Raw genomic sequence first — 13,950 nt, forward strand, 5'->3', positions numbered from 1 at the left:
CATTCCATTGTGCAGGCCATTTAATTATCTGTGCAAAACCCCAGAACTGGTTACACTTTTGCAAGGCCTTTCAGCAGGCTATGATATCTCTCCTCTTCTGCGTTACCTGTTGCCTCACCTTGTTTGCGCTGTCATGAAAAGTGATATGGGTAAGTTAGCATACATTTTTACAATTTTCTTGAGTCTTACGGACAGATGGCTGTGATCAGTGTCATAGCTGTGTAATTTTAGTTGCTTCTGCTGTGAAAACAGCACCAATGCATGTGAAGACCTGATTGAGCTTTTGTGTGTGTTGCTTTTGGTTTTTCCGGGTCCTACAGAGAAGGCTATTTTAGGCATTGTTATATCTGTATCACTTTTATTTAGATGTTGATTTGTAGTATTTCAGCCGTAACTTAATTTCGATGTATGAAATTTCTGACTCCTAGAGATGTATTGTAGTACTGCAAAATAATTTTTAGGTAGATTACATGCAGCCCATATGTAGTTTGCGATCTGTGTTTATCTGGTGAATTAAATGTGCCCGGGAACGGTCCAGGACAGCGAGGCTGACTGGCATGCCGTAGTAGCCTGTGTCTGCACTAGTAAGTCTGTTGCACTTTGGACTTGCAACTGCCAAATCATGGTTGGGAAAGCTCTTTTGTTGAAAAGGGCCAGATTCATGCCAGGGAATGCTGTAGGGAGTTGCTGGCACAGGTTGTGGTAGCAGGTCCGGAACGTTCCAAAGCATACTTGAATTTATTGATAGCAATACAGCCTTTGGCATTTTAATGGCATTGATATAAAGCATTGCCAGCAGCACACGGAGAGTGCTAGCAATCAATGAACATTGTGGTCTCCAAGTCGTGTGCCTGGTTCACCAGATGATGATGCCCATACAAGCTATTAACTTTAATCAGTGTGAGGGGGTTATTCTCAGACTATTGTTCATCTGTTATGATTACACGTTGTCCTTAGAGGAAGAAGAAGAATCTGAGGAGACAGAGAATCAGATTTACATCAGACATCTTGAAGCTATTCTTCAGAGTATACCACTGGAAAATGATTTAGATCACCTGTTGGCTTCGTGAGTTAACTTCGATTATTTTTCTTCTGCTGTACTACAGTGATTTCTGGCTTAATAACAACTAATTCCTGACAGTGGCATTAGCATTATAGGAGCATGTTTTTCTGAGTTCATAAGTTAACTCCAAACCTGGATTTCGAAACTGAAACATTCAGTAATCCAGAAGAGCCATGCTTTTAGCACTTGTGGGAGTACTTGTGGGACAGAGGGAAACTTCAGGCCAGGAGCAAGTCTGTACTTGCAATAAGTAATGTGTATTAACCCTAACCTGTTTAGCAGTGTGCTTTATAACGTTAATGAAAACTGTACTATCCAAAAATGGTGGCTTTTTCTTTTCATTTGTAATTTTAGCAAGTTTCTTGAAGAGTTTATCTCCTATGGTACAGATATCGAATCTAATCCCACCAAAATGGCTGCACTCAATCAAAAGATGCTTCCTCTTATCAGACTTCTTGAGAGAAAGTAAGTTCCATTTTTCTATGACAGACCCTGTAGAGTCTGTAGAGTGGTGATGTCAGCTATGATCTTGGCTTATTGGGTGTAGTAAGCACAGTATTCTTGCCCAAATAAATACGGTAAAAATAACTGCTTCCTAATCTTTGTCCAAATTTTATTTTACTGATCTGTTCTTATTTGTTTTGTTATCACTGTAATACATGGACACAGACCTACTGGCTTTGTACAGCTGTTTGCTGTGTAGCATGACCTTTTCTGCTCACTATTTATCCTAGTGGTCTGCATATTGTTCAACCGTGTTAAGACATAATGGTTGACTGCCTTTGCAACGCTACTTAAAATAGCTGGTTCAGATGAGTGCGTGTGCATTCAGCTTCCTTGTATTTCCCTGTATTTCTCTAGTAAATGCGTGTTCTTCTGTAATGCTCTGTGGAAAATGTTGGAGGTTTTGTCTGTTGGCAGGTATCCTAAAGCCTTAGACTCTGTCTTGGAGAAGCATCTGGGAGATTGCACAGATGAGGCTGACCAAAATCTTTTTCACCAATTTATTTCTCTTTCATTAAGCTGTGGCAAATACAAGGTAGGTAGAAGCTCAGTTCGTGTTCCTAGCTCTTATCTGGTTTTACTGTTAGAAGGCTGATATTTTGCCAAAGTTCTGCTCACTTTTCCTCTTTCTAAACAAAATCTCTGTCATTCCCACTTCAAAAAAAAAACAAACCCAACTTAAATGTGATTTTTTGGGGGGGCTTGATCAAAACTGTGGTAAAATCAAAAGCTATCAGATCTTTTAAGTTAGTGTTTATCATGAACAGTCATGAGTGTGAGCTTTTTTTAATGGTTAAAATTTATACATTTCCACCTGCTCCGATTGCTATCAGTGATTTTTTTCCTTAGGAACATAGCCACTATCTATACTGTAGTGGTTGGTAATGACAACATGGTGGTGCCCGGCAAGGCCTCATCTTACTTAAAGGTTTTGTCAGCATCAGAGGTGTCTGTTTTGGGAAAGCTGACAAACAACTTTATCGCTGTTGAGAGGAGGTGGCTCAGTCCTTTTTGTTGCATTGATTTTATGAATGTTTACAGTCAGTAACATGGAAGAATAGAGTGACTACAGAGTTCTTCCTGTGCCATTTCTGAAGAGCAATTGAAATTCAGCCTAACACAGAATAACCATGAGTGCAACAGATCTGTCCGAGGAATTTATTATTAAGAGATGGTTAGTATTATGACTATTGTTTGCAATGATTGAAAGACTGAAAGCACTTAGGAAAAGATGATAAACTACATAAAGAAGTGCTTCGTGTATTTTTGTACTGATTTAACAAAGGCACAGATTCTGTGACTGAATAACAAGTGGATTAACAGAAAAACAAGGCGTGCAGAACAAAGGCATATGACTCTCTTCTAGCCTTTAAGGTTCCTGAGATAAGTGCCCACAATTGGACTGGCAGGGATGCCTTTTTAACAGTTTCTATCTGTGCTCTGTCACACTGACATTGTCACTAGAGCTTTCTCAGAATCCTTAGATAAGTGTAGTGCTTTTCGAGGACAAAAAGGTGTCTGTGGCTTACTGTACTTTTCAAGCTATATTCCAAAAACTGGCTGCCAAAGTGAAGAAGACTAAAGTTGAAACTACAACGTCATTGTTCTGTAATTGATGCTTTTTGGGTCTGAATTATACAGGTTTTCTTCTGGTACAGAAACTTGCTGAAAGAATTTCTGTCGTTATCTTTATATATACTTAAAGTATTTTTACCATGCATTGAGTCACGCTGAAATCTGTATTTCAGTTTCTGGAAGACTCTGATACCTCCCTTCTGCTTAGTTTGAATCATCCTCAGCCAGCTGTGCGGGTCCTGGCTCTTCAGCATTTGACAGATGTTATTGAAACATCAAAGGTTTGTGTCCTGAATCTCTCGCTTACAAAACTGACTTAACATATAATGCCTTCAAAAAGCTGTTTGCCAGACATACCAGTTGAAGATGAGTGGTACGTTAAACTATTCATATGTCATCCTCACTGTTTTTCATAGTGTTTTCAGTAGGTGTTTCACCATTTCCCTCTATTCTGGAGTCTGGATGTAGTTCTTGTTTATTAAGCTGCTTGTAGTCTAAGATAGAATCTATGTTAATGGATACTTCTGTTTTTCTCTCTTTTGTTGTTGAAAGTTAGCCTGCCTGTTATTTGAGGTTTAATTTAGATGATGTTACTGCTTTTCTTGTTCTAGTATTCAGATATTTCATTAAAAGCCTGTAAGTTGTGCTACCAACAAATGATTTTTTTTTTTTTTTTCTTTTGGCTCTTCTTTTCCTTTATTTTTTTCAGGAGGGCTTTGATCAGTCTTTCATAGAAGAAGCAATTTTTGGCCGGCTCAAGGATGACAACAGAGATGTTGTAATGTCTGCTCTCAGTTCTTTGGAGGTAAGTGTGTATCTTTTGATATGTCAGGTGAGATTTTAGCTGGTCTTGAATATGTGTGTCTGGAACCTATTCTTTGTGGTTGCCCTTCTTCTGCTCATGTCCTTAGTGTAAGGCTTTTGCTCTTTAATAGGATGAAGCAGCACAAATTTAGGAGGCTTGTGTTGTTTATCTCCTCACAATTCCCCCCCAAATTTCTGCTTCCTGATCTTTCCCAAAGTGTTTGCAGTTAACCTGAATTTACTGATGTGTTTTATGTAGCTACTAAAGCATATTTTAATCTTGATTATTATTTGAAGTGTGCTTCCTACTTATCCTGTACATTCTTCTGTAAAAACGCAAGCCATGTCATCTGCCTTTTGGATGGAAAATGGTGCAGTGACAAGTCATTACGCTAGTGAGAAGTGCTCAGTTGAGTTTTTCCACATGAGAGTCATTTGATCAGTTGATAGTGGCAAAGTACTGAACTCCAGCTCAGGTTTACTGGATAGGACTTTGGTATGCATTGTACTGATTGTTTCCAGCTAGAGTAACAGTCTGTCTTTATTGCTTCTGCTAGTAGTAGTGGAGAATATTATTAGCAGTAGTATAATTGGTCTTGTGTGTTCATTCATTCTCAATCACTAAAAAATAGGAATAGAAGCACGAGTGCTTCTTTAAACTTCAGTATTTTTTGTTAATGTACCTTATATTTTTGTTATACAGATGCTATGTAAAGTAAAAGCAATTCTTATTTAATTATAAAATGTTTTGCTTATTGTTTATGAATTTTACCAAACAATTCTGCATTCAATAAATTCTCTGTACTTCAGCATATCAAGAGGGCATACTGGGCAGCCTTATAACTTCTGTTTACCCTGATAATATTTTTATTACATGATCATCAATAGGAATGCATTTAGTAATGTTTGATCCCAGTTTCCTCTTGGTATAGCAGATGCATTTTCCATTATGATATGGTAAATTATTTTGTATTTTATTATACTTTCATTTCTTTTTCTTGATTGCTTTTCAGATTTTCAGGAAACAAGTCAATCCAGAAGTAGTAGTATCAAGTCTTTTGAACATCTTTCAGAGAGCTGATCTTTCAAAGGATGGAAAGTGGTATGTTTGTGCCTTTTTTCAGTCTACATTCTTTCTGTATAAATTAAATTTTAAAAATGTAACTCTAAAGAATACTTTAAATCGTATTTTTCACTTCAAATACTTCTTGTTATGCTATATCTATGCTGAGTTACAAGAGAAATGTTCAATTATTTGCATACCGTTTCCCATGAGTTCCTTATTTGTTCTCACTGCTATTTGGATTCAGAAAATCACCACCGCAAATGGAGAACAAATGAAAGAAATGTTGCTAGTATGATTGAGCAATGGGTTTTGAACACCACTTGTTCTCTTTTAGGTACAAGGTTCTGGAGCGAGCAATAAAAATTTTAGTCAAAGAGGAGATTTTGAAGGAGAAAAAAGAACTACTAGATGAAGCAGTAATGCGGTTGTTACCTTTCATGGTAATCACAAATGAGAATTCAAAATCTTCAGATTGGAAAATGGCTGTTTGTCTGTCAGAATCTGATCTCTGCCGCTTACACCCTTTACTGAAAGGCTGGCCAGAAGGTAAAGCACTAATTGTAACTGACTTGGTAAAAGAAAAATTGTGACAATTTAGGACGTTGTGCTTATTGAACCTAAGCACTTACTGAAGGAGACTGGCTGTCACTGATAAGCTGTCATGCTATGTGTGCAAACAGTTCTTTAAAAAGCTCTTTGAAAAGATGAAGAAATTGTCTAGTACATTTCTGACTGTTTCTAAATATTATTGAGCCACCAGTGTTTTAATATGTGATTTTTATACCAGATTGCCTGATTATTATTTTTTTTTTCCCTTGGAATAGCTCTTGAAGAGGCAATTAAATCTAGCAAGTCTGCAGAGTTGATTGGAGTGGCCAACACAAAAATGATTCTGCTGTTTTCTAAAAACATGACTTCAGGGGACCCTTCCTTACTATTGCAAATGGTATGTGTACCATGTTACCCTAATCTTAAGAGATCTTACTTTCCAGGTGATCGCTGTAGTAGAACAAATGTCATATAGGAGAATTTTCTATGTGCGCTTCTTAGCATTATTATGCCATCATCAAGCTGCTAGGCAAATACATACATATATATGTATATGTGTGTGTGTGTATATGTATATAAAAAATATCAAACGCCAATACAATCTAAATAAAACAGATTTCTACCCTAACATAAGGAAAAGAAGAAGCAAAGCTATTAACTACTTGACAAATTATTAATGTAACTAAATTCCAGGAATTTTTAGTTTCCTGAAATAAAATACTAGAGAATAAACAAGTATACCTGTGGGTAGTTCATAGAAACAGACGTTTGTGTACTCGGAAGAATACCATTACAGCAGACAGTAATTTGTTACCGATGATGGAAGGTAGCAAGGATTTAATTTGACATGCAAATGAAACACGGTGTAAAGTCATAGTGAAGTCCCGCTGTCTTACAGGCTTTTTGTTGTTGTTTTTCATCCACTTCCTTTTCTAAGGTTGATGATCTGATACTTGTTGCTGAAATGGAATCTGACAGCGTGAGACAGAAAGTGACTACTCATATAATTGGTTCAGTGCTTGTTCAGTGCTGCTGCAATACACAGATGAAGGAAAGTTATTTTTCCATGGCTATCAGAGTCTTCCGTTTCTTGGATAAAAAAATAAAAAATCTCAGAGCTTGTGATCCTGCAGAGGTAAGATGGAAACAGTTTGGAGAGGGCATTTTCTTTGTAATGGAGAAATCTTTTTTTTATTGGAGTTCAGAAACCTTGAGAAGGACTGAAAATCTCGCCTTCATTTCTTTTCAAAGCAAAAACACAGACTTGGCAGCAGTACTAGAAGCTGCCATTAAGAATTGCTCTTACATTTTGCCACTCTAGTGAGTCTGCATTAAAAAAGGAAGAACTCCAGACCTTTAGGCTAGCATCCCATCAGCTGGTTCAATGTTTCAGTGCTGTGGGCTTGGCACAAAGTTTGGGGCATTTCTGCCAGCTACCCTGTGGCATCATGTGGTGTCATTGTTTGGCTTAGGAGTATCAGGGGTTTTAGTCATTGAGTAAAGGTTTTGCTGGCTTGTTCAATAGGGGAAAGAAGGAAATGCAGTTGAGTATGAAAAAGAGCTTATGCTAAGAGTGGTTCTAGAGGAGGGCTATGAAAATGATCAGAGGGCTGGAACACCTCTCCTATGAAGAAAGGCTGAGCTGGGGTTGTTCAGCCTGGAGAAGGGAAGGCTCTGGGGGAGACCTTACTTTGCAGGCTTTCAATACTTACAGGCAGCATATAAGAAAGATGGAGAGAGACTTTTTACCTGGGCCTGTAGGGATAGGACAAGGGCCAATGGTTTTAAGCTAAAAGAGGGTAGATTGAGCTTGGATATGAGGAAGAAATTCTTTACTATGAGAGTGGTGAGGCACTGGAATAGGTTACGCAGAGAAGTTGTGGATGCCCCGTCCCTGGAAGTGGTCATCGTCAGGTTGAGCAGGGCTTTGAGCAACCTGATGTCCCTGCCCGTGGCAGGGGGGTTGGACTAAATGATCTTTGAAGATCCCTTCCAGCCCAAACCATTCTGTGATTCTGTGAATTGCAACCTCAAGCAAGTCCTTGCAACGATATTGAAAGTGTTGTTCCTGAATTTGTTGAGTTTTGGTTTATTGTGCAGCTCCATAAGCAGTTGCATTGACACTCGTTGGGAGGTAACCTGGAGGCAAAAGGAGGAGCCATCAGAAGGAACAATGTTCAGAAAGAGTATTTCTGCATCTTTCTGCTACCTTTCTTTGCCTTATTTTTACACATCTTTCCTATTGGGGTTTTCTTGATTTATTTTGTTGTTGAAACAGTTTGTTCTTTTTTCGTGTGTAAGAAACCCACGTGAGCAGGGCTGTGTTTCTGTGTGTGCACCCCCTCACACATACACATAGCAATACATGGTAATTAGTTATTCCGACATCAGATTATTCCATTAAAGAGTTTTTATATACACAAATATCTGAAAGATATGGATTATTTTGCTAGAACAGAGCTAGATGAAAGGATGAAAATGAATGTCCACAAAATGCTGTGAGTAACTCCTAATGCCTTTGAGGAGATATTTTAGAGAGGCTGGTATTTTACTCTTTTGCTACCTCACTTACGTATGCTGTTAATTGTGGTAGTAAGAGCTGGCATAGGTTTTAAAACTGCAGAGGCAAGCTTAAATGTAAAATCAGAAATGGAATTCACTTCATAAGGGTACCTCTTTTGAGGTTGGAAATTAAATATTGCTGAATTTTAGTGCTATATTTCTGTCTTCTCTTGGATGAAATTGTGACAGTATACACTAAAAGGAATGTTCATTCACAGGAAACTCCCCTAAATTGGCCTGTTGAAACAACAGAGGAAACTTTGGTGCCTAAGGACTTGTTAACTGCATATATAGAAAAGCTCAATAGTGATCAGAGTGCTCATGCAGAGGAGTCAGCCATGTTCCTGTTTTTATTGAAAAACTTCATTAATGGCCTAAAACCTCCTCTGTCCTTCTTTTCAAAAGGTAGGTGTTAAGGTTTTGACTGTCTTTTATATCAACAAAGCGAAGAAGGAAGGTTAATTTTTTTTGTCTTCAGAAGTTGTTGGAAACAAGCAAGCCTTGCTTCCCTAACCTTCTCCATTTGTTGTTACTGAGATCTGTAAAGACTACTTACTTGTGAACATGAAATCAGCCAAATGTATTGTCGTCTTTTAACTAGAGGTGTCTGTTTTCTCTTGGTTTCTGAAGGTGTTCATATGCATCCACTGTGTCTTATTTATAACCTATATTTTTTTAGAGGGAGCTTGGTGGAATCCTGAATCTGTGAATCAAGATAGCCAAGACTACCTGCACCTCCTGTTGGGGCTATTTGATCTACTTGTCTGTGGAGCTAGTGAGGGAAGTGATGCTGTTCAGTACAGAGCATTGATGAATCTCTTACTCAAGGTATTACTTTGCATTTGTTGCTCTGAATTATTAGTCACCAACTATTATGCAGTTACATAATTTTACGGAAAACTGAGAAAAAGGGAGAACTGATCATGCAACACTGCTTGTGGCATGCTAGGACTGTGAGCAGATGAAAGTCTAAGCTTCAGCTGGTTAGTTAACCCTAATTAAATGTAGTAATAGGAAACTAAAGTAAAAAAACAATAAAGGGACCAGTTGAGGCAAAGGTGAAAACATAACACTGATTTGCAGGACAAGGTGAAGAACTTGAAGTTTGAGCTAAAAGTTTTGGCCCTATCTGGCAGCAAAGCAAACAGTTGTGCCAGGACCAAAAGCTCTTGCTGCTCTTCAAGTAGCCAGGCAACCCCATTCACAGCCCCACAAACGCTGGCGCTCCCTCTTTCTGCAGCCTCCCAAAGTCCAATAAAATCTCTCTGCCTGGGCCGCTGAGCAGAGCCGGAGCCCGGCTCAGCAATTGCCAACGTCCAGGGATTCTCTAAGGTGCTTTGTAAAATTTGTTAGTTTTTAAATACAAAAATTGAAGGGAAAAGTTTTAGAAGATATTGCATGTTTCCTTATAACAACATCTCATGCTTTCTCACCTGCATTGAGTGGTACACATTTTTGTGAAGAGAATAAGGGCTACAGCAGTCTGGATTTTAGATGACAGGGAGTAATAACTGTACATTCTGAGGAAAAGAGAAGCAAGTCATTGACACAAAGCTGCTGTTACCGGAATTTGATGCTGTTTCATCAAGAACAGCACATGACAAACACAAACAGAGGAATGAAAGAATAGCAACGATTTCGTAACAAAACTTGTTTCTGATGTTAATTCTTGTATGTAACTGTCTAATTATCAGTCACTCCAAGATCTAGTGAAATTGTACTGACACTGAGCTGTTGGAGAGATTGATTCAATGCCTGTCTAGTTAAAGGCTGTCAGCAGGGAAGCAAGGACGTTATTTTGGTGGGATTTTTGGCTGAGCAAGCTGGGTGATATTGCACAGAAGAAGAGAAGAAGGAGGGACTACAGAAGGTTTGTGGAATGGGGTTAGTAATGTCCTAGGACCTAGTGAAGGCAACAGCTGCAGTAATAATTGGCTTCTTTCATTTGTGGAGTACTGCTGATTTTCAGGGTGTTCAATTTGAAAGAGACAAGAAAGATATTTTTGCCCACTCTAGAACAGTTAATATAACTAGAATATAGGTCTTCGTGGACTTGTGGAAAAGAGAATGGGCAAGAGTATGTCAGAAGCTGTATCAGTTGTTCTAGCAAGCTGTTGTTCAGTCTGCGGGATGTTGAGTGGGCACTCCAGTTTGATGAATGAAGAGCTCTTAGAATTCCAGAGAGCATCTTGCAGACAGAAAGCATGCTAGCTATTGCCAGACCATGTAGTAAGCTAGAACTTTAACTTGATTTGGGATGCTATTAGGAGACAAGGTAACTGCTTCAAAATCAGAAGCTATCCTCATTAAATTTTGACAGAAAGGTCCTAAAGCAAAGTTAAGGTAATTGGATGTAGATGTGTAAAAAAACTGAATTAATCTTCTTGGAGCAGCTATGACTATTGGGGGGGGGCGGGGAGGCACTCTGACCTGTGTCTGTGATGGTCAGTGATACATTTATGATTCAGAGTTTGTTAATTTTGGTCCATGCTCCATTATTATAAAGCCTATACAGCCAATCCAGGACAGATTCTTAGAATTAAGTTTAGTGTGAATATTCAGCACAGGAAGCTGTGCTGTACAAGGAAATTGTATGCTTCTGAGATGCTAGTTTATAGATTTCTGAAAATCATTTTGTATGACTGATGAAAAAGTCAGGGGTTACTTAGAGCACTTTTAATATTAAAAGATTACTGCTGCATGAAACAGGAAATAGAAAATCTTTATTTCGCCTTATTTTGCATATAACTTTTTTTACGCAGTTGACATACTATACAAATGTTCATATGGATGTGTTTTCAGTCTGTTATGATTAAAAAAAAATCCCTTGTATTTACATACCTATAGACTACAAGTTATCTGTTAAACTAAATAAGCCAGCCATTAAACAACATGTGGACTTGCATACACATGCAAGTACTGTTTACCCAAAAGCATCTACTCAATAACTTTTTCTTCCCAAAAGACACTGTTTCTGACTCTTTAGTTCTCTTTCTGTATACCCCTCTGATCTGGGTCATTTATCGGATGTTTTAAGTAGCAGTTTGCCAAATAAATTAAAATTATTAAACAAGTGCTTTTTTCTTTTTTTTCTTTTTTCCTTTTTTTTTTTTTTTGTGTTAAATGTAAGGTACATCTAAAAGATTCAGAGGTTCTCTTTGAATTCCTTTCAATTTTATGGACTTACAGTTATAACCTTTCAAATCATCTGAACTATGAAGTCAACGCAATGCTACAGACTCAAGCTCTATATATTGGCTATGCACTGCTTGAATCACAGACATACCAAAAAAAGAAACAGCTGCTATTGCCATCGTCTCCAGGTAAGGTAAAACAGTATCTGTCTCTCATCTGAAGACTTAATCACAGTATTTTTTAATTTTGTGCAAGTTTACTGTATTTTATACCGTCAAGGGTATCTATAGTTATTTACGTTCAGCTGCGCTAGGCTGAGACAGCTCTTTCTTGCTGACTCACTGCTGCAGTTACTAGCCCAAGCTTGGGAGTAGGCGAAACCACTTTTTTTTTTAATCTTAAAAGTGTTGAAGAAACACGCTCCTGTGCTGAAGTCAGTTACAGCACCTTACTTTCTGTGCAGTACAAGGATGTGGCAGTCAGTAGCAATATATGAACTTCCTGAGCTTAAACACAAATATAAGGACTGTGATGAAGAAGTTCAGAGCCATGGATCTGTGAGATTCATGTAGGTTTTGTGAAATCTAGAGGTTTATAGTGAAAAGAGGTGACTTTTTAATTCCAAAGTAATGTTGATGCCTCTTCAGGGACAGATACAGTAAAATTCTGACTTCTCACTTTATTCTGTTGTCTTTTCCTCCTTCCTTTCCTCACTCTTTTTGCAGTGGTGATATCTTTGCTAATTAACTTGGGTAGTCCTGTGAGTGAAGTTCGAAGGGCTGCTCTCAACTGCCTCCATTCCTTGAGAGGGGTAAAGGAGTCTCTATTTCATCCTGTTCTTCAGCATTTGGAGCAAAAGACAGAAGAGATCATATCTGACCCTACATACATAGCACAGGTATTTTTGTTATTAAGGTGTACATTAATACAAGTTTTGTCTGCTGCTCTGAGCTCCCATCTTTTCTAAAAGAAATCAAGTTAACTGGGAAAGTTCGTTGTCTTTGTATATTACAGTATACAGATTTTTTTTTTTAGAGGACTATATAAACATTCAAGTGATTTATTACATACAGAGAATTGAGAATATCAGTCAAATAAGAGATGTTAACTTGTGGTTTATTTACAGATGAAGAATTCTGTTTGTATCTAGATTGCATTATGAAAGCATTGAATAAATGTCATTCTAAGTCGTTTTTATTGAAGGGAAAGAACTTTAATTTTTACTTTGTTAATGAACTAGATTATGGAAACTCTATTTGAGGAGCTTGAGACACAATCAAAACAGAAATCCCAGAAGAAAAAATTGTTGGAAGCTTTGGAAAGCATACTTGATTGTGTACAGAACCCTATTTTCCCATCATATATTGCCAGAAACGTAATGAAAATTCTTCATGAAGTCCATGGTGAGGTGAGTGCCACCTTTCTAGTTGTTTTCTGGGTTCTGCACTTGATTGAAATGCTGAAATCGGATTTCATTTAGTAATAATGCTGTTAAATAACTTCATAATGTATTAGACTATTAGGCATTAAGTTGAGACCTCTAACAATACACAGTAGTGCTGCAAAGTATGATTTATTGAAGCATAAAGTATTTGCATGCTCCATTCAGGAACGTAACAGCTGCAGAATTTTGCACTGGAGTTCTTAAGGAAACTCCCTCGATGTGTCTGGAAAAGACTGTTTCAGAAGAAGAATCTTCCAGAAGAAATGTATTACCTTGGTTAGATATCAGTGAATTTAGAGTTTTCTGTACAGAATTGTAACCTATTAGGTAGTACTATCAACTTCATTTGTATGTATTAACCTCCTCTTATCTAGTATATTCAGAATTTTCTAAGTGCTGGAAAATACATGAGTTCAATGTTCAAAAAAATGAATTAAATTATGAATTTTTATGCTCTACTCAGTTGTATGTGTCTTGAAAGGATTGTGAACTGCAGAGAAGATGAGCGTTCTTGCTTCACATTTGGATTTTGTAGGAGCCAGCAGTCATAAGTCGGTGAAAAAAAATTGCCTTGTTTCTATACTTTAAAAATATGAAATACTACTCCGCAAAGGAGAATAGCAAAGTAGCAGATGAGCATGTACTCGTGGTAATCTCACAGTAAGTCTTGTATTCTTCATCTTGAATAGCTGTTGCATAAAATACTACATGCAGTGTGTTAGCAGAGGGGAGATGTTGCAGTAAAATGAAGCTGTGCTATTGGAAGTTTGTTAAAATGAGAACAGATAAAAACTTTGGTTATGAATTTCCTCTGTTTGCAGATGATTCTTTCTCACCTCTTGCCTGCACTGGACCGGTTGCTAGAGAAGGTCTTTAAGAAACCTGAGGCAATGTTGAAAGATGAAGTTGTTCTCCTGCATCTCATCCTTGGAAAGTTTAATGAATATTCAGCAGCCCTCTTGTGCAAGAATCAGCAGAGTCTTGATTTATTTATCAAGAGTCTGCATGCTGCAAAGAAAATCTATGAAGAAATTCCACCATTTCAGATCACAGCCCTTGGGCAGGTATGACTTTATGAAAGATCTTTAATTTATTTTTATGCTTAAAGCAAATAGCAGTGTTTAGCATTGGATTTACAAGGACTCTATGCGTTAAGGAGTCCATAGCTTTTGACCTGTCTTTCTTTTAGTACAAGTTTTCAAAGTCTCCATAGTGTCTTTGAAACATCTAAACAGGCTGCAAAACTTT

General features: G+C 37.7%; 1 protein-coding gene across 4 annotated transcripts in view; it reads left to right on the forward strand.

Moving 5' to 3' along the window:
- Positions 1 to 13,950, forward strand: part of HEATR1 (HEAT repeat containing 1) — a 39,523-nt gene that overhangs the window by 7,479 nt on the left and 18,094 nt on the right. For 3 of the 4 annotated variants that reach the window (XM_082306476.1, XM_082306478.1, XM_082306477.1), the window contains 16 exons: positions 16 to 149; positions 958 to 1,066; positions 1,418 to 1,528; positions 1,985 to 2,102; positions 3,316 to 3,423; positions 3,852 to 3,947; positions 4,960 to 5,048; positions 5,347 to 5,558; positions 5,837 to 5,958; positions 6,499 to 6,696; positions 8,342 to 8,528; positions 8,803 to 8,951; positions 11,254 to 11,446; positions 11,984 to 12,156; positions 12,499 to 12,666; positions 13,524 to 13,766. In XM_082306476.1, the coding sequence (XP_082162602.1) occupies positions 16 to 149; positions 958 to 1,066; positions 1,418 to 1,528; positions 1,985 to 2,102; positions 3,316 to 3,423; positions 3,852 to 3,947; positions 4,960 to 5,048; positions 5,347 to 5,558; positions 5,837 to 5,958; positions 6,499 to 6,696; positions 8,342 to 8,528; positions 8,803 to 8,951; positions 11,254 to 11,446; positions 11,984 to 12,156; positions 12,499 to 12,666; positions 13,524 to 13,766 (2,410 nt within the window). Of the gene's footprint in view, positions 1 to 15; positions 150 to 957; positions 1,067 to 1,417; positions 1,529 to 1,984; positions 2,103 to 3,315; positions 3,424 to 3,851; positions 3,948 to 4,959; positions 5,049 to 5,346; positions 5,559 to 5,836; positions 5,959 to 6,498; positions 6,697 to 8,341; positions 8,529 to 8,802; positions 8,952 to 11,253; positions 11,447 to 11,983; positions 12,157 to 12,498; positions 12,667 to 13,523; positions 13,767 to 13,950 lie in introns of those variants that run through there. The other variant, XM_082306479.1, reaches the window with a different exon arrangement.

This window comes from Platalea leucorodia (genome assembly GCF_965183815.1).
Source record: "Platalea leucorodia genome assembly, chromosome: 3".
NCBI lineage: Eukaryota > Metazoa > Chordata > Aves > Pelecaniformes > Threskiornithidae > Platalea > Platalea leucorodia.